Source organism: Rattus norvegicus, chromosome 1 (genome assembly GCF_021556685.1).
Source record: "Rattus norvegicus strain SHRSP/BbbUtx chromosome 1, alternate assembly SHRSP_T2T, whole genome shotgun sequence".
NCBI lineage: Eukaryota > Metazoa > Chordata > Mammalia > Rodentia > Muridae > Rattus > Rattus norvegicus.
Genome location: NC_141534.1, coordinates 177,590,151 through 177,616,477, shown reverse-complemented (window position 1 = coordinate 177,616,477; position 26,327 = coordinate 177,590,151). Strand labels below are relative to the sequence as shown.

The window sequence follows — 26,327 nt, the reverse complement described above, 5'->3', positions numbered from 1 at the left end:
AAACTCTCGTTTAAAGAAAATCAGTTTCTTTAAAAGGGTTACAGTTTTTAAATCATGGCTGGTTATGGTTAGAGAACTAAGGAATTTTGTCTTTAGCCTTAAACAATCTTTTATATAAGTCTTGTAACGATCAGGTTCAGAGTCAGACTGAAGTTATTCAACTATAATATAGAACGAGCTGAAGAATTTGTCAGACTTTTTAGCTTTATAAGGTGGGTCACTGAAAAAGAGTAAGATTTCAAGAATTGGATTGCTAGGTTTGGGAATATTTGGATGATTTTAGATTTCTTTTGAGACAGTGTCTTATAAGTGGCCTAAGCAATCCTCAAGCTCACTCTATAACCAATGTTGGGCTTGAATTCTTGACACTCATACTCCCTGTCTCCACCTTCCAAGTGCTAAGGTTATAGGCGAATACTACACCTGGATAACTTTAGGTATTCTGAATCTACAATTTTTCTTTATTATTCCTTGCCTACTCTTCTTATTTGATTCTGTTGCTGTGACAAATGCCAAAAGCCACTTAGGAGAGGAAAGGTTTATTTTAGTTTACACTTCCCAGTAATAGTTTCTCACTGAGGGAAGTTGAGACAGGAACCATGAAGGATGGCTGCTTAATGGCTTACTTGTTGACTCCTGCTTATTACCTAGTTTTTTCCCAGATTCATCTGCATAGAAATGATGCCGCCCATAGTGGACTAGTCTCTCTCGCATCAATCATAAATCAAAACAATCTCTCACAGACTCTGCCATAATTGGTCTGGTCAAGGTAGTTATTTAATTGAGGTTCCTTCCTTCAAGGTGACACTAAGTTGTGTCAGCGGACCAGCAGAAGCATCATCCTGTCTTCCATAACTGAAAGAGTGGGTTCCCATCGTCTAAAGGTGCTATAATGGCCTCACTTTTCCCCCCTTCTTCAAGATATGGCCTTGATATGTATACAGCCCAACTTGACCTCAGACTCAAGCCTGGCTTTGAACGTGTGATTCTCTTGTTTCAACTTGCCAAGTACTGAAATTTGTAGATGTCTGCCATCACATTTGGCATGGTCTTGCTTCTTAAAATCACAGCCATTTCACTGTCACTCTACTTCATGACCTTCAGAACAGCTAAAGTCAGATCTCATTGATGAGAGACAAGTTTAATTTTTGAAAGAATTACAGAATAATTTTACTAATTTATATTAGCAGACCCCCCTCAGAAGGTATATATAAAAGGAGGAATCTGATTTTAGTGGGCTGAATTTATTAATATAGATTACCATATAGAGTTTCAGATTTGGTACTTATTCAAACAGTTGGAACTGTTTCTAATTGTCTGCTTGTTTGATTGACAGACACCTGATTTCATTTTTGATCTACTTTGAATAAAATTGAGATACCAGCTGGGTATGGTGGTACATGCCAATAATCTCAGCATACAGGAAACTAAGAAGGACCACATGTTTGAGGCCAGCTTAGGTAACAGCATGACTGTTGTCTCAAGAAACAGATGGGGAGTTGAATAGGTAGAATGCGATCTAGCATGGCTGATGCTCTGGATTTGATCCCCAGCACCACATAAGCCATCCATAGGGGCACATTTATGCAGTCTCAGCACTTTGGAGGTATGGGAGGATTATAGATTCAAGTTTATCCTAGGCAATATATTGAGTTGGAGGTCAGTTAGGAATTCATGAGATCCTGTCTCAAAACATGTTAAGGCAACAGAGCAAATACTAAAATGGAAGGCTTAGTGGGTTAGGAATGTTGTGGGGTGGAATTTTTATGTGAAACTGGCTTCCTTAGTTTCTGGCCATAGAGGCATATTTACCCATACTGAAAGATGCTTAGTGTAATTCTATCATTTACCACAAATGTTCTCTGCTACTTTTAAGAAGGTACAGTTGTGAGGGGACCACTGTCATTCTTAAACAGTGCTGTTGGGATTGTCTTCTCTGGCCTTGGAATGAGTGTGAAAAATTCTGATGGGTAGAGGCAAGTAACAGACCTTAACTAATGTAAACAAGGCAGGCATAGTAACCTGGTGCACAAATGGTCAGAGTTCTGAGAACCTACATGGAAGGGAAGCTCTCTAAGGTCTTATTTGGTTGGATAACAATAAAAATAGAACTAGAACACAAGTTTGAAGACTATAGTTTGTTTGTTGTTTGCCATTGTGATGGAATTATCCAGCCTTGTGTCTTGTTATTATTTTACAGATCTAGAACTCCAGGGAGAAAGGCGATTAGATACTTTATTTTAAGGAGAGACTACTGTTAAGATATTAAAACTAAGTAAATCAATTTTCTTTATCTCTTTCTGTGAACAAAGGGACTTTTGATCATATACAAGAATAACTATATCAAGGAAAGGAAAAATACTTAAACCTCTCAAAGATGATTGGAATCCGAACTAATCTAATTTCTAGTGACTCAGGATCAATGTACTCCACCAGTGGGCTGAGAGTTTGCAGTGGTCAGATACAGACTTCCCCGGTTGGCCTGGACTTTCTGAATAAATTCATTATGTAGATTAGAAATTCTTAGTGCATATTTAGAATAAGTACATTCAGAAGCTGAGAGACTCGCTCAGTTGTCTTCCATATGGATTAAGGGTCGCTGTGTTCTGAAGAGTAAAGTGTAACACTCTGGTGCTTCTTTTTACCAAAGCTATCTAATGCCCTGAATCACAGAAATTAAATTAAAATTAATCCTGTACTGAAGATGTGAAAGGTTTAAATTTCATTGCTTTTAATTTCAATTTCAATTAATTTTAAATTTCAAAACTTTTGCTTTGCTAGTGTAGAAGATACATTTTTGTAGAGACTTTTAAACTTGTACCACTTCTGTTGCTAGTTCCACATAAAACTTGTTTACTACAAATAGATTCTGGTACCTGGTAGTTGGATCAAACAGATTAGTTAACACTCTTAGAAACAGCCAGCAGTGTATAACATCAGCACTATATTGTCTCCATGGCTAAGGTAGCTTTTTGGTTCTTTGCTATAATTTAGTCTATAGGGATTCTGTTCACCATCTAGTAGTATACTATAGTGGTTTCCTATAGAATGACGTCATGTTGATGTATAAGATTTTCTGACAGAAAACCAATAAGCACCTAGATCTTTTGTAAAGACACAGCTGATAGTAGGGCATGCATTCTATAAAAAATGTAAGAACATTACACCTTAGTGAATCTTTTGAGTTTACAATGTTTTGGGTTATGATAAGATATATCCCTGAAGTATAAGCTACTTTATCTCATTTATATTTCCTAATGTCCAGATATAGTAACTGACTGGACTCGTTAGCTTCAGAGTTAGCATATTAAAGTATACCACCTTAACCACTTTACTGAATAATCCACAAAGCTACCATTGGGTTGCTACATGGCAGACTCTGATAGGAGAGTAGCAGTTTTGAGCTTATAAATTTTGGAGTTAATTTCTTTGAAAAGTATTATTAGCTTGATGTTGTAGCTAATAGAGAACAAAAGTCCAAATACTGTTTATGAGTGATAGGAACTACCATGCAGGGCAGAGTTGACAGTTTCTGCCATCACATAGAAATGATATACATGTGACTGAGCAAAATGTGAGGGTTTGAGAGCACATGTGCATTGAGTAAGTAAGAAGGCCTTTCTGCATTGCTAGCTCTCTCACACCCTACCTCCCAAGCCATTATTTCTGGAGAGGTCACTCTGTACTTGGCCAACAGTTCTGTATGCTGTGCTGACACTTGCCAATTGCTTCCTAATAGCACTTTTTTATCTTTGTTTAAACACAAAGCTTTTTATCCCTCCAACCCAGTTGTCAGGTAATCGGTAGACTTCCTTGGAATTGACTCTGATCATATGACTAGGTTTAGATCTGCGATATATGTCACAAATTTGTTTTCCCAGAAAATTCCTTAAATGATAATTATCTTTCTTCTCAGTTTCTAGTGAAAAATAGCTAGGCCTGGAAATGTTGTAAAGGTTAAAGGAGGGGGAGTTGTAAATTCTAGGCTAGCCTGGGGAACTTGTGAGATCCTTGGTTTAACAGACTTATAGCAAACAACACTCCATCCCAGACTGTCAAATAAGTGAAAGGTACAGCTGTAATGCTCTTAGACAGTGTGAAAATCAAGGAGTGAGTCTGATAGTGACTATCTTAGATTTTGGGAAACTTACTTTCACACTTCTAGAAACGGGAATGTGAGTTGCAGTGCAGTGAAGGGGGAAGTCAGATGGCTAAACTCCTGTTGTTCAGTGAGAGTGCCTTTGTGATTGTGAATAAAGCTAGCAGGAGTATGCGCAGTAATATTTAGAAAGCACATTTGATAAAGTTTTCTTCAAATTTGATAGTCAACATAGACTTTTTGGGGTAACATACCTCAACCATTACTAACTTTTTTTTTTTTTTTTTTTTTTTTTTTTTTGCTTTGTTTTGCTTCTTCATTGTGACTAAAGAGGGCTTTTTTTTGTTTGGTTGGTTTTGTTTTTTGGCTTTTGGCTTTTTGAGCTAGAGTTTCTCTGTGTATGTAACCTTGGCTGTCCTGGAACTCTGTCTGTAGACTAGCCTGAACTTGAACTTACAGAGATCCACCTGCCTCTACTTACTGAGTGCTGGGATTAAAGGCGTGCCACACCTCTGCCCTGCTAAAGAGGGCATCTAATTCGGTAGGGTAACACAGTCTAAGCAACTTCATAAAAAACCAAGTCAGTATTGAGTGTTATTCATAAGCTCTTAGAACTTTACTGTCTGTGTGTATAAGTTATGTGCTTTAGTGCAGGTGGGCATGTGCCATGGCACATACATAGTCACCAGGGTCAGAGTTGGTTTTTTCCTTTCACTCTTGGTTGTGGGGATCAAACTCAAGTAAGTCCTCAGGCAAATACTTTTAGCCACTGAACCCATCTCATTAGCCTATCAATTTATATTCTTTTGCCACTATTCTCAAAAGCCTGAAGTAACAGACAGTTGATAGTTGGTTTTGATATTTACTCTCTAAGTTGTGGTTGGATTTATATACTAATGAATTATGAGTTTACAAAGAAGAAAGTCATGTAGTATTCATGTATTATATATGTTGTTGTTTTGTTTCGTTTTTCCAAGACATGGTTTTTCTGTATCTTGCCCTGGCTTTCCTGGAACTCCTCTGTAGACCAGGCTGGCCTCCAACTGCTGGGATTAAAGGCATTTGCCACCATTGTTGGTCTGATCTTGCTGTTTTTGAATAAACCAATTTCACTACACTGCACAAGTATTCTGTATAGAGAGTAGTGTGCATGCCCCATTTCTTTTCTTTTCTTTTTTTTTTTTTTTTACTAACTTGAGTATTTCTTATATACATTTCGAGTGTTATTCCCTTTCCCGGTTTCCAGGCAAACATCCCTCTCCCCCCTCCCCTTCCTTATGGGTGTTCCCCTCCCAACCCTCCCCCCATTGCCACCCTCCCCCCCATAGTCTAGTTCACTGGGGGTTCAGTCTTAGCAGGACCCAGGGCTTCCCCTTCCACTGGTGCTCTTACTAGGATATTCATTGCTACCTATGGGGTCAGAGTCCAGGGTCAGTCCATGTATAGTCTTTAGGTAGTGGCTTAGTCCCTGGAAGCTCTGGTCGCTTGACATTGTTGTACATATGGGGTCTCGAGCCCCTTCAAGCTCTTCCAGTTCTTTCTCTGATTGCTTCAACGGGGGACCTATTCTCAGTTCAGTGGTTTGCTGCTGGCATTCGCCTCTGTATTTGCTGTATTCTGGCTGTGTCTCTCAGGAGCGATCTATATCCGGCTCCTGTCGGTCTGCACTTCTTTGCTTCATCCATCTTGTCTAATGGGGTGGCTGTATATGTATGGGCCACATGTGGGGCAGGCTCTGAATGGGTGTTCCTTCAGTCTCTGTTTTAATCTTTGCCTCTCCCTTCCCTGCCAAGGGTATTCTTTTTCCTCATTTAAAGAAGGAGTGAAGCATTCACATTTTGATCATCCGTCTTGAGTTTCGTTTGTTCTAGGGATCTAGGGTAATTCAAGCATTTGGGCTAATAGCCACTTATCAATGAGTGCATACCATGTATGTCTTTCTGTGATTGGGTTAGCTCACTCAGGATGATATTTTCCAGTTCCAACCATTTGCCTACGAATTTCATAAACTCGTTGTTTTTGATAGCTGAGTAATATTCCATTGTGTAGATGTACCACATTTTCTGTATCCATTCCTCTGTTGAAGGGCATCTGGGTTCTTTCCAGTTTCTGGCTATTATAAATAAGGCTGCAATGAACATAGTGGAGCACGTGTCTCTTTTATATGTTGAGGCATCTTTTGGGTATATGCCCAAGACAGGTATAGCTGGATCCTCAGGCAGTTCAATGTCCAATTTTCTGAGGAACCTCCAGACTGATTTCCAGAATGGTTGTACCAGTCTGCAATCCCACCAACAATGGAGGAGTGTTCCTCTTTCTCCACATCCTCGCCAGCATCTGCTGTCACCTGAGTTTTTGATCTTAGCCATTCTCACTGGTGTGAGGTGAAATCTCAAGGTTGTTTTGATTTGCATTTCCCTTATGACTAAAGATGTTGAACATTTCTTTAGGTGTTTCTCCGCCATTCGGCATTCCTCAATTGTGAATTCTTTGTTTAGCTCTGAACCCCATTTTTTAATAGGGTTATTTGTCTCCCTGCGGTCTAACTTCTTGAGTTCTTTGTATATTTTGGATATAAGCCCTCTATGAGTTGTAGGATTGGTAAAGATCTTTTCCCAATCTGTTGGTTGCCGTTTTGTCCTAACCACAGTGTCCTTTGCCTTACAGAAGCTTTGCAGTTTTATGAGATCCCATTTGTCGATTCTTGATCTTAGAGCGTAAGCCATTGGTGTTTTGTTCAGGAAATTTTTTCCAGTGCCCATGTGTTCCAGATGCTTCCCTAGTTTTTCTTCTATTAGTTTGAGTGTGTCTGGTTTGATGTGGAGGTCCTTGATCCACTTGGACTTAAGCTTTGTACAGGGTGATAAGCATGGATCGATCTGCATTCTTCTACATGTTGACCTCCAGTTGAACCAGCACCATTTGCTGAAAATGCTATCTTTTTTCCACTGGATGGTTTTGGCTCCTTTGTCAAAAATCAAGTGACCATAGGTGTGTGGGTTCATTTCTGGGTCTTCAATTCTATTCCATTGGTCTATCTGTCTGTCTCTGTACCAATACCATGCAGTTTTTATCACTATTGCTCTGTAATACTGCTTGAGTTCAGGGATAGTGATTCCCCCTGAAGTCCTTTTATTGTTGAGGATAGCTTTAGCTATCCTGGGTTTTTTGTTATTCCAGATGAATTTGCAAATTGTTCTGTCTAACTCTTTGAAGAATTGGATTGGTATTTTGATGGGGATTGCATTGAATCTGTAGATTGCTTTTGGTAAAATGGCCATATTTACTATATTAATCCTGCCAATCCATGAGCATGGGAGATCTTTCCATCTTCTGAGGTCTTCTTCAATTTCTTTCCTCAGTGTCTTGAAGTTCTTATTGTACAGATCTTTTATTTGCTTGGTTAAAGTCACACCGAGGTACTTTATATTATTTGGGTGTATTATGAAGGGTGTCGTTTCCCTATTTTCTTTCTCGGCTTGTTTCTCTTTTGTATAGAGGAAGGCAACTGATTTATTTGAGTTAATTTGCTGAAGTTGTTTATCAGCTTTAGTAGTTCTCTGGTGGAACTTTTGGGATCACTTAAATAAACTATCATATCATCTGCAAATAGTGATATTTTGACCTCTTCTTTTCCGATCTGTATCCCCTTGACCTCCTTTTGTTGTCTGATTGCTCTGGCTAGAACTTCAAGAACTATATTGAATAAGTAGGGAGAGAGTGGGCAGCCTTGTCTAGTCCCTGATTTTAGTGGGATTGCTTCAAGTTTCTCTCCATTTAGTTTAATGTTAGCAACTGGTTTGCTGTATATGGCTTTTACTATGTTTAGGTATGGGCCTTGATTTCCTATTCTTTCCAGCACTTTTATCATGAAGGGGTGTTGAATTTTGTCAAATGCTTTCTCAGCATCTAATGAAATGATCATGTGGTTCTGTTCTTTCAGTTTGTTTATATAATGGATCACGTTGATGGTTTTCCGTATATTAAACCATCCCTGCATGCCTGGGATGAAGCCTACTTGATCATGGTGGATGATTGTTTTGATGTGCTCTTAGATTCGGTTTGCCAGAATTTTGTTGAGTATTTTTGCGTTGATATTCATAAGGGAAATTGGTCTGAAGTTCTCTTTCTTTGTTGTGTCTTTGTGTGGTTTAGGCATAAGAGTAATTGTGGCTTCATAGAAGGTATTCGGTAGTGATCCATCTGTTTCAATTTTGTGGAATAGTTTGGATAATATTGGTACGAGGTCTTCTATGAAGGTCTGATAGAATTCTGCACTAAACCCGTCTGGACCTGGGCTCTTTTTGGTTGGGAGACCTTTAATGACTGCTTCTATTTCCTTAGGAGTTATGGGGTTGTTTAACTGGTTTATCTGTTCCTGATTTAACTTCAGTACCTGGTATCTGTCTAGGAAATTGTCCATTTCCTGCAGATTTTCAAGTTTTGTTGAATATAGGCTTTTATAGTAAGATCTGATGATTTTTTGAATTTCCTCTGAATCTGTAGTTATGTCTCCCTTTTCATTTCTGATTTTGTTAATTTGGACACACTCTCTGTGTCCTGTTGTTAGTCTGGCTAAGGGTTTATCTATCTTGTTGATGTTCTCAAAGAACCAACTTTTGGTTCTGTTGATTCTTTCTATGGTCCTTTTTGTTTCTACTTGGTTGATTTCAGCTCTGAGTTTGATTATTTCCTGCCTTCTACTCCTCCTGGGTGTATTTGCTTCTTTTTGTTCTAGAGCTTTTAGGTGTGCTGTCAAGCTGCTGACATATGCTCTTTCCTGTTTCTTTCTGCAGGCACTCAGCGCTATGAGTTTTCCTCTTAGCACAGCTTTCATTGTGTCCCATAAGTTTGGGTATGTTGTACCTTCATTTTCATTAAATTCTAAAAAGTCTTTAATTTCTTTCTTTATTTCTTCCTTGACCAGGTTATCATTGAGTAGAGCATTGTTCAATTTCCACGTATATGTGGGCATTCTTCTCTATTGTTATTGAAGACCAGTTTTAGGCCGTGGTGGTCTGATAGCACGCATGGGATTATTTCTATCTTTCTGTACCTGTTGAGGCCCGTTTTTTGACCAATTATATGGTCAATTTTGGAGAAAGTACCATGAGGAGCTGAGAAGAAGGTATATCCTTTTGCTTTAGGATAGAATGTTCTATAAATATCTGTTAAGTCCATTTGGCTCATGACTTCTCTTAGTCTGTCGACATCACTGTTTAATTTCTGTTTCCATGATCTGTCCATTGATGAGAGTGGGGTGTTGAAATCTCCCACTATTATTGTGTGAGGTGCAATGTGTGTTTTGAGCTTTAGTAAGGTTTCTTTTACGTATGTAGGTGCCCTTGTATTTGGGGCATAGATATTTAGGATTGAGAGTTCATCTTGGTGGATTTTTCCATTGATGAATATGAAGTGTCCTTCCTTATCTTTTTTGATGACTTTTAGTTGAAAATTGATTTTATTTGATATTAGAATGGCTACTCCAGCTTGCTTCTTCCCACCATTTGCTTGGAAAGTTGTTTTCCAGCCTTTCACTCTGAGGTAGTGTCTGTCTTTGTCTCTGAGGTGTGTTTCCTGTAGGCAGCAGAATGCAGGTTCCTCGTTGCGTATCCAGTTTGTAAATCTATTTCTTTTTATTGGGGAGTTGAGGCCATTGATGTTGAGAGATATTAAGGAATAGTGATTATTGCTTCCCGTTATAGTCATATTTGGATGTGAGGTTGTGTTTGTGTGCTTTCACTGTCTTTGTTTTGTTGCCAAGACGATTAGTTTCTTGCTTCTTCTAGGGTATAGCTTGCCTCCTTATGTTGGGCTTTACCATTTATTATCCTTTGTAGTGCTGGATTTGTAGAAAGATGTTGTGTTAATTTGGTTTTGTCATGGAATATCTTGGTTTCTCCATCTATGTTAATTGAGAATTTTGCAGGATACAGTAACCTGGGCTGGCATTTGTGTTCTCTTAGGGTCTGTATGACATCAGTCCAGGATCTTCTGGCCTTCATAGTTTCTGGCGAGAAGTCTCGTGTGATTCTGATAGGTCTGCCTTTATATGTTACTTGACCTTTTTCCCTTACTGCTTTTAATATTCTTTCTTTATTTTGTGCGTTTGGTGTTTTGACAAGTATGTGACGGGAGGTGTTTCTTTTCTTGTCCAATCTATGTGGAGTTCTGTAGGCTTCTTGTATGTCTATGGGTATCTCTTTTTTTAGGTTAGGGAAGTTTTCTTCTATGATTTTGTTGAAGATATTTACTGGTCCTTTGAGCTGGGAGTCTTCACTCTCTTCTATACCTATTATCCTTAGGTTTGATCTTCTCATTGAGTCCTGGATTTCCTGTATGTTTTGGACCAGTAGCTTTTTCCACTTTACATTATCTTTGACAGTTGAGTCAATGATTGCTATGGAATCTTCTGCTCCTGAGATTCTCTCTTCCATCTCTTGTATTCTGTTGGTGAAGCTTGTATCTACAGCTCCTTGTCTCTTCTTTTGGTTTTCTATATCCAGGGTTGTTTCCATGTGTTCTTTCTTGATTGCTTCTATTTCCATTTTTAATTCCTTCAACTGTTTGATTGTGTTTTCCTGGAATTCTTTCAGGGATTTTTTCGATTCTTTCAGGGATTTTTGCGATTCCTCTCTGTAGGCTTCTACTTGTTTATTAATGTTTTCCTGTGTTTCCCTAAGGGAGTTCTTCACGTCTTTCTTGAAGTCCTCCAGCATCATGATCAAATATGATTTTGAAACTAGATCTTGCTTTTCTGGTGTGTTTGGATATTCCATGTTTGTTTTGGTGGGAGAATTGGGCTCCGATGATGCCATGTAGTCTTGGTTTCTGTTCCTTTTTGTTCCTTTGTTCTGTTTGTGCTTGCTTCTCGCCATCAGATTATCTCTAGTGTTACTTTGTTCTGCTATTTCTGACAGTGGCTAGACTGTCCTATAAGCCTGTGTGTCAGGAGTGCTGTAGACCTGTTTTCCTCTCTTTCAGTCAGTTATGGGGACAGAGTGTTCTGCTTTCAGGCGTGTAGTTTTTCCTCTCTACAGGTCTTCAGCTGTTCCTGTGGGCCTGTGTCTTGAGTTCACCAGGCAGCTTTCTTGCAGCAGAAAAGTTGGTCTTACCTGTGGTCCCGAGGCTCAAGTTCGCTCGCGGGGTGCTGCCCACGGGCTCTTTGCGGCGGCAGCAACCAGGAAGACCTGTGCCACCCCTTCCGGGAGCTTATGCAGGCCAGGAGTGCCCACCTGACCAGGCGGAGAGGTCTCTTTCCCACGGGGTCTGGGAGCAGAGAGCTGCTGCGGGCCGGGATCCTGGAGTGTGGGACTTCCGGTAAACACAGGACGTGCCCGGTTCTAGAGGAATTCTGCCTCTGTGTGTCCCGATTTCACCAGGCAGCCTTCTTGCAACAGACAAGTTGGTCTTACCTGTGGTCCTGAGGCTCAAGTTTGCTCGCGGGGTCCCGCCCACAGGCTCTCTGGGGCGGCAGCAACCAAGAAGACCTGTGATGCCCCTTCCGGGAGCGTCAGTGCACCAGGGTTCCAGATGGCCTTTGGTGTTTTCCTCTGGCGTCCGAGATGTATGTACAGAGAGCAGTCTCTTCTGGTTTCCCAGGCTTGTCTGCCTCTCTGAAGGTTTAGCTCTCCCTCCCACGGGATTTGGGTGCAGAGGCTCTTTTCTTTTTTTTTTTCTTTTTTTCTTTCTTTTGTAGCTGGGGACCAAACCCAGGGCCTTGCGCTTGCTAGTCAAGCGCTCTACCACTGAGCTAAATCCCCAACCCCTCCCATTTCTTAATGAGATATTTTGTTCTTTTTTCTTTTAATTGATAAGATATAATTGCCCACCTAAACATACAAAGCCCAGTACCATCCATCTCTTAAGAACATTGATAACAACCTGTAAATACACAGAGCGAGATCTTTACGTCAGCCTCCATTGTCCTGCCACGGCTTCTCAGCCTCTCCTCCTCTCTTCCTCCAGATATTTTGTTCTTTATGCATTGTGTTTAATATGTATTCTTGGCCTTCAGAGGGCAGGAATAGAGTTTGGCTAGCATGTTGGAAGCTTAAGGTTTTCGCTCACACATTGCACAGCTGGCATAATTGCATACATCTGTAATATCAACACTTAAGAGGTGGAAGAAGGAGGACTAGAAATTCAAGGTCATCCCCAGCTATGTAATGAGTTTGAGGCTTGGGCTACAGGAGACTGTATCAGGGTAACAAAGCCTTCCTACTCAGTCGTGTAAAGTCTGTGGGCTCTTTGCTAAGTTTAGCTTGGGAAAAAGAAGTTTGTGCATTCCAAATAAATCTTTTGAATAATAGGAGATGAAGAAGAACCTGGAAAATCACATTACATTCTTACCTATATTATTTAATAGCCACAAAGATTTATTTCAGTTGGAAAAAAGTCTAATTTCATTAAATATACAGAAGTTCAGCTAGGAAAGCCTGTTGCAGAATGACCTCTTGGCATTCTTTCTATTAGTTAACAAATAGTTTCCCCCTCTTATCCTTTGGGCCTGGGCAGACACAATTAGATCTACTTAATTTGGTGAGGTTTGTGTTTCTAGTAATTTTGGCATTGCTACACAAGCCTTCTGGATAGTAAAAAGATAACATTAAAAAATGGTTTTCTGGGTTGGGGATTTAGCTCAGTGGTAGAGCGCTTGCCTAGGAAGCGCAAGGCCCTGGGTTCGATCCACAGCTCCAAAAAAAAAGAACCAAAAAAAAAAAAATGATTTTCTACTTAAAAGCAAATTTTATAAATTAAGAGTGGGTAATTTAAGTATTGTAAAATTCTTTCGATTAGCCTGTATCATTTTAAGATGAACAAGTTAATTTTGTATATCCCAGATGCCAGAAGTTTGGTTTTCTACTATTGTGCTTTTCTGTTGAAGCCCTTTCTGGGTGGTAGTTGCCTCTGTGAGAAGGAGAATAGTTACAGGGGGATCCAAGGGAACTGCTTGCCGAATAGGTTGGAGTAAAAGCAGTAGAACTAACGTGAGGAATGTACTGTGGCATATTTTAAACTTGACTTTTTTCTTTTGGGAGGAAAATAGTCTCATTTTAATATTGGTTATGTATTTTATTATGATGATGATTTTATGGCAGGATATTCTAGAAGTGCTGTTTGAATAATATGAGTACAGTAGGTAACAGGCATAGAGGTTTTTTTGCTTATTTGTTTTGTTTTTTTCAGACAGCGTTTATGTAAACCAGGCTGACTCAAACTCAGAAATCCACTTGCCGCTGCCTCCCAAGTGCTGGATTAGAGGGTATGTGCCATCACTCCCTCTTAGTTTAGACATAGAGTCTTAAAAGTGTTTCATACTGACTAAAGACATAGAAAAGAGCGCATGCTTTTACATGCCCAAAACCTTGCATTCAGTCCTCAGCACTGCACAAACCGGGCATGGTGGCATATGCTCATAATCCTGCCAAAGTGAAGGTAGAGTGTTGCTGTGCCCAAATATCACTACTCAAACTGTCCTGGTGACAGCAGCAGCACTCTTTGCTACCTGCCCCAGTATTCTGGGTTCTCCAATGAAACACACACACACACACACACACACACACACACACACACACACACACCCCACCTTATATTTTAATGTGCTGGAAACAGCTCAATGCCTGGGCCACTTCTAAATCTCGTGGCTAACAAACTCCCCTCCGATATTCCTGAGTTATTACTTACTAAAACCTATATTCCATATTGGCTGCCTTGGACCCATACCTGCAGCCCTCTTGGGCTGAGTTCCCCCAACACCTACATGGTCACTATGTTCTCTGTTCAGCACACCTCAGGCATGGCTTCTACTCCTTTCTTGGCATGGTGGCTATCTCTCTTCCTACTCCTTCCTCAGTCCCTTGCCCAGGAATCCCAGCTCTGTCTCCCTGTCCAGCTGGCAACTTTATTTACCAATCAAAACCAACTGGGCCAGAGTCCCTCAGCACTGTATGTGTGGACATAATTCATGCAGCATTAGACCAAATCTGCAGCAGTAGAGGATCAGAAGTTCAAGATCATGTTGGGAGGTCATAGGGAGGTGGGAGGCAAGCCTGGCTACTTGAGCCTCTTAAAGGAGGAGAAAGAAGAAAAGAGGAGTAAAAGAAAAGGAACAGGGATTAGTTTTGAGACAAGATTTTTGTTGGTTCTATTTAAATATTTGTTGCTGAATACACATTCTATGAATTAACAGCCAGATTTATCTATTATGGCTCCAGAGGGAAGATTGTGATCAGCAGATAGATATTTTGTAAAAGAATTTTCCTCCCATGAAATGAAATTAAATGACTATTAGTATAATAAAATGTGAGACTGGAAGGTGGGGTGGTAGTGGCAGCAGTGGCACAGTCCCACACTTGGAAGGCAGAAGTAGGTGGATCTCTGAGTTCAAGGCCAGCCTGGTCTACAGAATGAGTTCTAGGATAGTCGGGGCTACACAGAGAAACCCTGTGTCGAGAAAACAAAAAAGAAAAAAAAAGAAAAAAAAAAAAAAGAAGGCTGGAAAGATAGCTCCATGGTTAAGAACACTCACTGGCTGCTCTTCCAGATTCCCCAGGTTCAGTTCTTAGTAACTACATGGTGTCTTACAGCCATCTGTGACCTCAGTTCCAGGGTATTCACTGCCCTCTTCCAGACTACCCTGGTACCAGGTTTGCATGTGGTACATAGACATATATGTAGGCAAAACACCCATACACATAAAATGAGAAAAAAGTATTAACAAATAATCTTCTCAAGAAGCTGTGTCAAATTACTGTAAATATAAACCTCACATGTACTATTGTAAAACTGGGAGTTTTAAAACAACAGGAAGTTAGTTTTTCACAGTCTTAAAGACTTAAGGTTAGATTCTTCCAGAGAACTGAGGGGAGAGTCAGTTCCATGTACAAAATCCTGCCTTGAATGATGGCTACTGGAAGGCCTTGGCATTTTTTGGCTTGTAGTTTTATCATTCCAGTCTTTGTTTTAAACTTCGTGCAGCATTTCCCCTATGTTTGTCTACGTTGCTATTTTTTCTTATGCTACCAGTTATTGGAGTTGGGTCCACTCTAACCCAGCATGACCTCATCTTAACTAATTATATCTGCAAAGACATTGTTTCTAGATAAAGTTTGTTCTCAGTATTTCGGTAATTGTGGATAGATAATTTAACAGTATACCAAATAACAAAATACATGCCATATATTCTGGGACTTGGAGGGAGTTTAAAGTTATTCAAATTAATCTAAACATGCCTATCTTGTAATTCAAAAGGTACATATGGAAAAAGACTAGGGATGTGGGGAGAGAAAAGAATTCTCCTCAAGCTTTGATGGACAGAGTTCTCTTTCTGGTTCATATCCACCTATATTCTGTGCCACTTATTGAAATACTAGGGTCGCTTAAAATTTGGGACTATCATAATAAAGCCTACTATGGGTGTGTATCTTTGTTCTTTCATTTCTTTTGAGTGATATGGTTGTATCACAGAGTGTATATATGATTAGCTTAAAAATTCTTCTTTGAAATATGACAGACATTGAACAATAACATATCACAATACTTGGTTTGGTGAATTTTGCTAAGTAAACATACTTCTGTAATCAGAGTACAGATATAGAAACACAACATTAACCAGCACATTAGAAACCTCTCACCCCTTCCAGTTATTAGCATCTACTGACAGATTACTTTTAGCAATTTTTTTCTAGTAGAATATAATAATTTTTCTTCTTTAACATGGGAGTGGAAGCATATTCTCCTTTCTCTTGTGCATTATTATTTCTCTTTATCATTATTTTAATTTATTGTATAGGAGATAAGAAACTTCTGTTTCGCCAGCTGAGCAAATTGGTGCCATAGCAGATTCAGTTTCTAGTAACCAGAACAAACACAACCAATTGAAAGAAATAATAGTTCCATTACAAATAAAATTGCCTAATGAAAGTATATTTATACTAAATATCATTTACCAAATTTAAAACACTGTTAAAGGCTGTTATGTCTCTGAATGTGTGTGTGTGTGTGTATGTGTGTGCAAGTGCGCTCACGCATATGTAGTAAGTGGTAGAATGTACAGTTGACATCTGTATAGTACCAGGTTCTTTCTGTATCACCCATCCCTGGAAAAAACAATGAAATACTGTGTTAGTTATCTTTTGTTGCTATAATAAAACTTTGGTCAAAGTGACTTGAAGGAAGAAAGGGTTTATTTGAGCTTCTGGATCCATAGGGATTGCACTCCTCATTTTGACAGTGGCATAGCAACAGGAGCAAGTGGGCTGATGACATTTACACAACACAGGAAGCAGAGAGAATAAGAAGGGGGTTCAGGTTTCAAAGCTAACTCCTTCAGTAGTGATTCCTCCAGCTGTTCTTCCTCCTCAAAAGAGTCTATAACCTTTTTTTTTTCTTTCTTTCTTTTTTTGGTTCTTTTTTTCGGAGCTGGGGACTGAAGTCTATAACCTTCTTAAAGCAAGTGTTCAGATACATGAGACTATGGAAGACATTTCTCATTCAAATGACCACAAATACTAACAGACATCTTTGAATATTGATTGTGTTTTGTTTGAGACAGGATCTCACTATGTAGCCTTGGCTGTCCTAGAGCATGCTATGTAGACCAGGCTGGCCTCAACTCACAGAACTCTGTCTGCCTTAACCTCCTAAGTGCTGGGATTAGAGGCCTGCTGCTTTATTCTTAAGAAGAAACACAAAAGTCATTCTGGTTTTGTATTTTGCTTTGTTTTTTAAAATATTTTAATTTAGAACAATTTGGATACAAAGAAAAAAATGTAAACAGAATTTTCACATATTTTGACAGTTATTAAAATTACCATCGTAATCTTGTCAAAACTGATAAATTAAGATTAGTTGATTATTAGGAATGGTATTAATAGATTTTACTTAGATTTTTAACCCTTTTTGATATCTTTTAGTTAAGGATGCAAATCAAGACTAGAATTTAAGTTATCTTTATGCTTTCTTAGTGTCCACTGACCTATGAGTGTGACAGTCTTAGTATGCACTTTGCTTTGCAGTTCGGAAGAATATGCACTGGCTGTGTGTACACGCATGCATTTGTGTATTTGTGAGTGTGTGTGAGTGTGTGTGAGTGTGTGTGTGTGTGTGTGTATGTGTGTGCGAGCGTGCATGTCGGTGTGGTGTCTTAGTCACTATTTTATTGCTGTGAAGAGCCACCATGATCAAGGTAGCTCCTATAAAAGAAAGCATTTAATTGGGTCCTTACTTAAGGTTTCAGAGGTTTGTTTATTATCATGGCAGGGACCATGGTGACATGCAGGCAGGCACTGGAGCAGTAGCTGAGAGCTACATCCTGATCCATAGGCAGAGAAAGTGAGACTAGGCCTGGTATAGACTTAAAACCTCAAAGCCCATCCCCACTTTGCATTTCCTCCAACAAGGCCACACCTCCTAATCCTTCCCATCTTTTCAAGTAGTGCCACTCCCTGGTGACTAAGCATTCAAATATGTGAGCCTCCTGGGGTTATTTTACTCAAACCACTACAGTTGGTATGCACACAGGTGTTGGGGGTACGTGTGGAGGCTAGAGTTCCATAGTAGGAGTGTTCCTTAACTACTTTCTACCTTGTCTTGTGAGACAGGATCTCTTAATGATTCTGGAGCTTACTAATTTGCTAGACTGTCTGGCCAGCAAGCATCAGGGATCCTCCCATCTCAGCTTCCTCAATTTTGTGGTTACAGGAGCAGCAACACGCTCGGGATGGCGGGCACTGGGGATTGTGCTCAGGTTGTTATGTTTACACAGCAAGGCCTTTACCCAGGGAGCTGGCTCTTCAGCACCAGTTAAGCATTTCTAAGAATATCCCTCACTTTGTTTGATATTTTCTGGTGATTAGATCAGGGTTATGATTTTGGGGGTATCATTATCAGAGGCTTCATTTGCTTTTCATTACCTCAGAGCCTACATAGAGTCAGTGACATCATTGAAGAGGTTGATCTTCACTTGGTTAAGATGAGTATGTGTAAGGTTTCTCAGCTGTCACTGCCATTTTCCTCCTGTTAGGGCTTATTATTCGAAAACGAGTCTTTAAATTTAGCCTTTTCTCAAGGGAGGAACATTAAAATTAAGGTTCATCTCCTGAAGGGCAAATATAAATGTATGAATTCTGTGTAGAACATTTATGCTTTCTTTGTCCATATTTGCTCATGTAATTACTTACTGATTTCAGTTACGGACTTACACATATTTGTTTGTGCTTTGTCACACAGAGACATTACTGCTTATTACTTACAATTTTTGGATGCTCTTTGAGGTACCTTGCTGTTTCTTTTTTTTTTTTTTTTTCCCGGAGCTGGGGACCAAACCCAGGGCCTTGTGCTTGCTAGGCAAGTGCTCTACCACTGAGCTAAATCCCCAATCCCTGTTTCTTTTTTAAAGACAAATTCTCCCTACATTGTCCAGCTTAACTTTGGAAGGATCAAGTTTTCTTTTGGCCTCGGCACCCATCACTATGCTGGCTTCTATATGTCCTTACCCCAACTGCTCACATGACAGCTTATAAGCATAATTAATTAATTTTATGGTGCTGGCAATTGGATCTATGTCTTTGCATATTCTAGACAAACATTCAACCACTAAACTGTGTCTCCTGCCTTCTACTAAAAGTTTGATTAGGAATTCATTGAACAACTGTTTTGGATGGGATAAATTGTCATGTAGGTAATGGGAATTTAACCCAGGTCCAGGTCCTCTGTAAGAAGAACAAGTGTTCCTTAACCACTGAGTCATTGCTTCAGCCTCTAAAGATGATAGTTTCACTCAAACTCCAGTTACAGTAATTGCTTTCTGTGGCAATTCATTCTGTTGTGTGTGTGGTGCCTATAGGATGTCTCCTGATTTTACCTTCCCAGTGCTAGAACTACAGGCATTGCATTGACACATTTGGATTTTTATATGGATCCTTGATGTTTTAACTTTGTCCTTGCTTTGTATTAACTCAAAAATATATACTTTTACCTTGGTTCTTCCCCAATATATCTTCTATATATCAACCATTTGAACAAAGTTAAAATGTATTGCTAACTTTACTTTTTAATTCTTTTTGAAGAGATCATCATTTTATATAGGTGTTTCCAGATTAACAGTTTGAGAGAGTTTGATCTAGCAAGGTACCCCTTATAGTGTGGTTTAGTTTGTACTCCAGTGACAAAAATACAGACCTATACCGTGTTAAGGAATGGAGAAGTACTTTAAGTATAGTTTGTCTGTTTGCTGTAAGATGTTATGTGCTGTTATGTGCTCTCGGAAGTTAGTGGAGGAGATAGAGCCTGGAGAGCTATGCAGTCTTTGTTTGATGACATTTGTTTTCTTCCTACGTGTCTGTTTTGCTCCCTTGACAAATCTCAATGTAGAATACTTCTCCTCTGCTCTATGCCTTTACTTTCACATGTAAACTCCTGTGGTTGCCTGAGGTCTTGTTCTTTTCTTCTTTCTTTTCTTTGGTGCTGGATATTGAAACTAAGGACTTACTTGTACATATTAATAAGCAAGCATTCTTCTCTGAATTCTACCACCAGTTCATATATGAGTTTTATTGAACAAATAATTTTCTTTTCTTCCCTCCTTCCTTCCCTCCTTTCTTTCTTTTGGGAAAAGAAGTAATATGATAAGTATTCATTCAGGTTTTATAGTAGCTTATAAGTGATTCATTTTGATCTTTCTCACCAGGGCCAGGAGAAGGTCTGGGGAAAATAATTCAGAGATTCCCACAGCAGGACTGGGATGACACACCCTTTCCACAGGGAATTGAATTGGTAAGTTGGTACCTTTATCCTGATGCCTTTTTAAAAAATTGCTACATTTTAGCTCTTACTATAGTATTTTTCCTATTTAGTAATTTTATTTTATTCTATTGTTAGGAATAATTTATTACATGAATTATGGAGTGTCTGCTATGCTGTTCTTTTCCTCCATTCAAAGTGCTTGGTAGCATTACAGATTAATGATCTTTATGTATCCAAAAGCAGAAATCCTCTGAGTCTTTAAAAACAAGTTGGGTTTTTAAAAGATTTTTATTTGTTTTGTTGAATGTGGTTTGCCTGCATATATGTATGGGCACCACATCTGTGCCTGGTGCCCACAGGAGTCAGAAGAAGGTACAGGATCCCTTGGAACTGGAGTCATGGGTAGTTGTGATCTACCATGTGGCTGCTAAGAGCAACATGTGCTCTTAACTGCTGAGTTCTCTCTCCAGGCCCATGGATTCTTCAAGAGAAATCTTAGCACAGTAACTTTTACATCAACCAGTAAAGTACCTTTTCTTTTCAACTTTCTACCTTACTGATTGTCTTAGGGTTTTACTGCTGTGAAGAGACACCATGACCAAGACAGCTTTGATAAAGGACAACACATACAAATTTCAGTTCAGTCCATTATCATCGTGATGGGACAAGCATATTCAAATTGTCACACTGTTTTAATCCTAGAACTCAGGAAGGAGAGGCAGGTAAATCACTGTGAGTTTGAGGCCAGACTGATTTACATGGACAGTTCCAGCATAGCTAGGTCTTCAGAGCAAGACTCTGTCTCAAAAAGATAAACACGCACTTTGTGCTCCACACGCACACGCGCACACACCACACCAATCTTTAAATGATGTGATAGTCAAGAATACAGGCTCTGGAACATAAGCCTGGGCTTAATAAGGCCTAGCTGCATGGTATGACTTTTTTTTTTTTTTTTTTTTTTTTCTTGGAGCTGGGGACCGAACCCAGGGCCTTGTGCTTGCTAGGTGAGCGCCTCTACCACTGAGCTAAATCCCCAACCCCATGGTATGACTTTTGATTAATTATTGGCCTCAGATTCTTCATCTGTGAAATGAGGATAATAGAAATACTAATATCATAGTCCTATTGTAGAGACAAAATAGGAAAACTGCGTCTGAAATGCATATAGAACAATACCTTCCATAGGCAGTAGTGCTTAAGTGAGGTTGATGCTTGTTTGGGTAAATGTTCTTTGTTATTTTATTTTATTTGAAACAGTTTCCTGTAGTTCCAGCTGGCCTCAAGTTCACTGTGTAGTCTATGACCTTGACTTCTCAATGCATGTGATGAGTAGTGGGATTACAGGTGTGTGCTCCCACACCCAGCCTACATAGTTGTTTTTATTGTTCATAATTGCTGTTTGTTTGACATATCTTAGCAACTCTTTCAGAGGAAAAATAGGTTTTTTTCCCCTATTTTCACTTTATGTGTATGGGTGTTTTGCCTGACTGTATGTATATCCACCATATGCATCCCTGATACTCATGAAGACTGAAAGAGGGCATCATATGACCTGGAACTGGAGTTACAGACAGTTGCGAATCACCATGTGGGTGCTGGGAATTGAAAAGATCCTTTGCCAAAGGAGCCAGGGCTCCTTAACCACTGTTACCTCTCTTGTTTTTTTTTTTTTTTTTTTTTTTTTGTTCTTTTTTTTTTCGGAGCTGGGGACCGAACCCAGGGCCTTTCGCTTCCTAGGCAAGCGCTCTACCACTGAGCTAAATCCCCAACCCCCACTGTTACCTCTCTTGTCTCTTTCCTCACTAGCATGGTTTAGAAATGTCCATTAGGAACAAGTTGAGCAGAAACAGGCTAAAAATGTTAAGTTTTCTTACTGTAACTGAGATGATAATGACCTTTAACCTTGTACTATATGTTTTTGTAGGTGGGTAGAAAGGTGATGTTTAAATTTTGACTTTGAAAATGGGGAAGGAATGTAAGGATCCAAGGAAAGTGACTTCTTGGAGTGCCCCTTGCATTCTTTTCTCTTCTCTTCCACATGCTTCCACAAGACAATAATTGATTTTACTATTTGAATAACCAGGTATTTGTACTACAAATGTTTTTAATGTTGACTGAAAGGGGAAATTTTGGGGTCTTGATAAAATTTTCTGTGAGTTTTTGCCTTTGCTCACATGAAATATAGATGTACAGATGGCTGCTTTTCTGCAGTGTGCATATGAAAAACCTTCACAAGTTTCTAGAACAATATATAATATGGTAAGCCAAAGAGATTTTGGATTGGGGTAGAGAGTTTGCTAGGACCAAGAAAGGATACTTTTTATATTTTATAAATCAAGGGACAGATAAATATGTAATACATCTGTATACATCCAGCACTAAGGGAGAGACAAAAGTAAATGGAGTGTGTGTCTGTGAGAGAGAGAGAGAGAGAGAGAGAGAGAGAGAGAGAGAGAGAGAGAGATACACACAAAAAAACACAGTCCTGTGTTGATGTGTCAGTATGATGGCAGGTGGAGGCTTATACTACTGATTTAGTGAAATGGAGATGCCACACTTCCGGTAAACCGGTCAGCACCCAAGACCTTTCTATGTGACTTCTTGGCTGAGTCTTGTCATGGTATTTCAGAACTTCAGAGACTAGTTAATACTTTAGGAATATTTAACATGTGTGCATGTGTATGCATCAGTGCTCATGTGGAGGCCAGAGGGCAACTTTTCAGGAGTAAGTTCTCTCCTATCCTGATTTGGAGATAGCATTTCCCTTCTTGTGGCTATGGCACAAGAAACACACCCCAGGCTTTTTAGCTCTTGACCTTCTTGCCATTTTTATCGCAGTCTCTGTCTCATAGTCATGGTGCTGCGATTGTAAATGTATGCTACCACATCTGGCTTTTTATCTAGGTTGTAGGGATCAGATTCAGATCATCAGGCTCACGTGGCATGCACTTTTACCCAGTGAGCCATTCCCACAACCTTACTGGTTTCTTATTCTTTAACATTTTTTTATACTTAATAGCAACTTTGATTTGTTAGTGCCTGTACTTACAAATTACAAAGTAAATTTAACAACAAATGAAGCTCATTTTAAAAACTGAATAAACTTCTGTTAATCTTTAATAAAAGTGTTGAACTATTATTGCCTTATGCTATCCTTGCATAAATTAGATATATGATTCTGTACATGCAGTAACTTCTGTTGCAGAGTATTTGATCTCACTGTGAACCCCGGGATTGTGTTATTTACTGTTAAACCTGTTTCTAGTTGTGTGGTCAGCCCTTAGCACACACCTTTAATCCCTCTGGCTGGAATAGAGACACACCCATAGTACATCCCTTTAATCCCAAACCATGAAGGTAAAGTTAGTTTGTAGGAGGAAGCTCCCATGTTTGAAAGTGATGTCTAATTGAGAGGCAGAGAGTGACAAATCAGAGAAAAAATTGACAGAATAGGATATGCCCAACTTTCATGAGAAGAGACAGGAAAGAGAGTCTACTTCAGAGCAGTGCAGAAAGAAAGGAGGAGGCACTTTTACTGGGACAGTTGTACAGAGACAGATTGCAGAGAGAAAATAAGCTAGACACAGGTGAAGGCAGAAGATTAGAACAGATTGCTAGGGTAAATCTGAGGCCATTCCGAGTAATTCAGGAGAAGCTGAGAGAGAAGTTAGATGGAATCAGTCAGTTTGGAGAGGAGTTTGAGCCAGATCAGCTGAGTTGAACCAGCCAGCCAGAGCTCAGAAAGAACCAGAAAGGGTGAGCTTATTCAGCAGTGAGTCTCAGAGGCTGAGAACATTCTAGACCTAATTGTACAGAGGCTGGAAGCTTCCAGGACTAGGCCTAGGTTGGCAGACTAAGGCAGTAAGCCTCGGAGATGACAATTACTTCAGGCAAATAAAAGTTAAATTTTACAAAGTTGTGTAACTGATATACTGAATGATTGTAACTCTTAATATAAAAAGATAGATGTCAAAAGTGATCTGTCTCAGTTTCTAAGTTTGTTATTCCAGAGTGATAGTCCCTTTCCTGATGATACATATGAAAAACCTTCATAGCATTTCTAAGTTAGAGTGGCATTGAGCTTGTAACATTAAGGTTACTATCTAGCAGTTATAAATACTTGGAGGAACTCATGAAAACTAGATGATTGGTGCTTGTGTATTAATTTACAAATAAAGGTGAGGCTTAGGAAGTTTATATAATTTCAACAAAGTCTATCAGATAGGATGCAACAAAACTAGTATTTAATGCCTGTCTTGTATATTAATTTCAGTCAAGGTAGAGTGTTTTAGAAGTGACATTTTCAAACTATGGTTGTAATTGTGTTCTAGTGGAAATGCAGGATCTGAACAATAACTGCTCAAAGAGAAAAAGAGGTTTGTTTTTGTTTTTTTTGTTTTTGTTTTTTTGACCCAATTGGTAAGATATAATTGCACACTTAAACATACAAAGCCCGGTACTGTCCATCCCTTAGGAACATTGATAACAACCTGTAAATACACAGAGCAGAATCTTAACATCACCTGCCATGGCTTCTCCCCTTCTCTTCTGTCTCCTCCTTCCCATCCTAGTCTCCTCCTCTTCCTTCAAACTTCTCTCCCGCCCATCCTTCCTTCTCCAGTGACAGGCCTCCTTCTATCCTGTACCTGCCCCTCACCTGTTCTTTACAAATTCAATGGGGAGGTGGTTCTGGTGAAGTCACCTGATTCCTGAGTAGACTAGGCAGCTGTCCTTGAGGCAGTGGAATTAGCATCAAAATACAGATGACTCCAGGGCAAACCACAACATTTCCCCCTTTTTGTCCAGTTAAAAAGCCTTTTCACTTATATATAAATTGAGTACAATTACTACCATTCTACAACTTATAAAGCATATGATATTCTCAACACCCAGCCCATCACTGTATCAGTTAAACAGAACATTTAGTTATCCATTCCAACTTAATGAAAGGCTTAAAATCTATATTATATCTTGGCTAGCTTGTATACTATCTGATAACTATCCAATAAAATATGTATATTCAGAGTTAAACAGTCTGATAGGCTATGAGACTATAATGAGTCTTCAACCCTGTCAGAAATCTGAGAATGACCAAATATCTACACACAGAGGAAGCCTAACACGGCTTCCAGAACTGAGAGGTTGTAGAGACAAATCTCCACTAGCAAAGTCCCCAGTTAGCAACATGTGAGCGCAAATTTTCAGCCTTCTGGCCCAAAATCAACTCAAAGACTCTTGAAATGCAGATTTTGAAGGGCTGATCACCCTGTCTTGGCAGGGTTTATCAGTCAACTATTCTGCATAATTTGTCCTTTTCTGGACAATATTTGTCTGCAGATGAAACAGGCAGTTTTGTCTAGCAGCTGCCTAGCCACAAAGTATTGCCTCACCTGGAGATAGAGATGTTAATTCTTCATTAAATCCACCAAAGGGGAACTGTTAGGAGCAGATATGTCTCAACAAAAGATAAATAACTTTAAATCTCAAATTTTGTGGATTTCTGACGTTTTTGAAAACCATCTATCTATATAAGACAATCTGGACTGTTGTCTACATATCCTACATATTATCTTGAAAGTACTCTCACAAACTCAGAGCCATGAATTTGCTATTTGAATCTTAACTCACAGGTGTAATCAACTCAGACGTTTGTAATGACAATAGAAGGACTGGCTCTAAACCTTGTACTTTTAAACTTTGTTTTGGGTATAAATTCTATACCCAAACAAAGATATGATTTAAGCTTAGTTACCAAATGAGATTATGACTGTACAATTCGATCTAGCTAATTCCTCCCTGTTAAATTACAACCAATTTTAAATTCCTCATAAAAACAACTTTAGAATAACCACTTTCAGCCCCCCAAAGTCCAGGGAATTGGGGCAACGACTCCTTTATAACTTCTTCAAGCTGTACATGGGCGTTGAGATATCCTTGGGGGTAGGGTGTAGGAAGAATGAAGTAAATGCTGTAGCCGATGTGTCCTGACTGGACCCAGCTGAAAGTCCTTGAGACCAGGAATCCAAGTAGGCACACTCTGTAAAATACAACTCTCAAGACAAAAGTTTAGAATCGAGATATCTTTTTGTTTGTTTCTCCTGAATAAATTTTTCAGGCAGTCTACCTCTATCAAATCTGATCAGTATGACTCTGTGAGGTTTCCAGAGCCTAATCACACTTTTTAAAAACACAAAGACAAAGTCTTTCTCCCAAAATACGGTGTTCCTTAGTCTGAAACCAGAAAAGCTTGTATCTTGTACTCTCTCCCAGAGTAATAATATAACCATGACACTTAAAGTCACACCCATCATGAAGACTAAATTTTTTAAAAAGGAAGTTAGCTAAACAATTAGCCTGATAGACTTTTATACTCTGTGATATCAGGAAATTAACCCAAAATTTCCGTGGAGCCCACGTTAAGAGAATCTGAGCTTCCTGTTGTGGTAAATATCAAAAGTAAACACAAACCCTTGCTAGC

At 39.3% G+C, this 26,327-nt stretch overlaps 1 protein-coding gene across 10 annotated transcripts in view; it reads left to right on the top strand.

Moving 5' to 3' along the window:
- Sbf2 (SET binding factor 2) overlaps positions 1-26,327 on the top strand; it is a 368,489-nt gene that overhangs the window by 42,053 nt on the left and 300,109 nt on the right. For all 10 annotated transcript variants that reach the window (XM_087592570.1, XM_087592563.1, XM_087592543.1 and 7 more), the window contains 1 exon segment: positions 19,791-19,876. In XM_087592570.1, the coding sequence (XP_087448696.1) occupies positions 19,791-19,876 (86 nt within the window).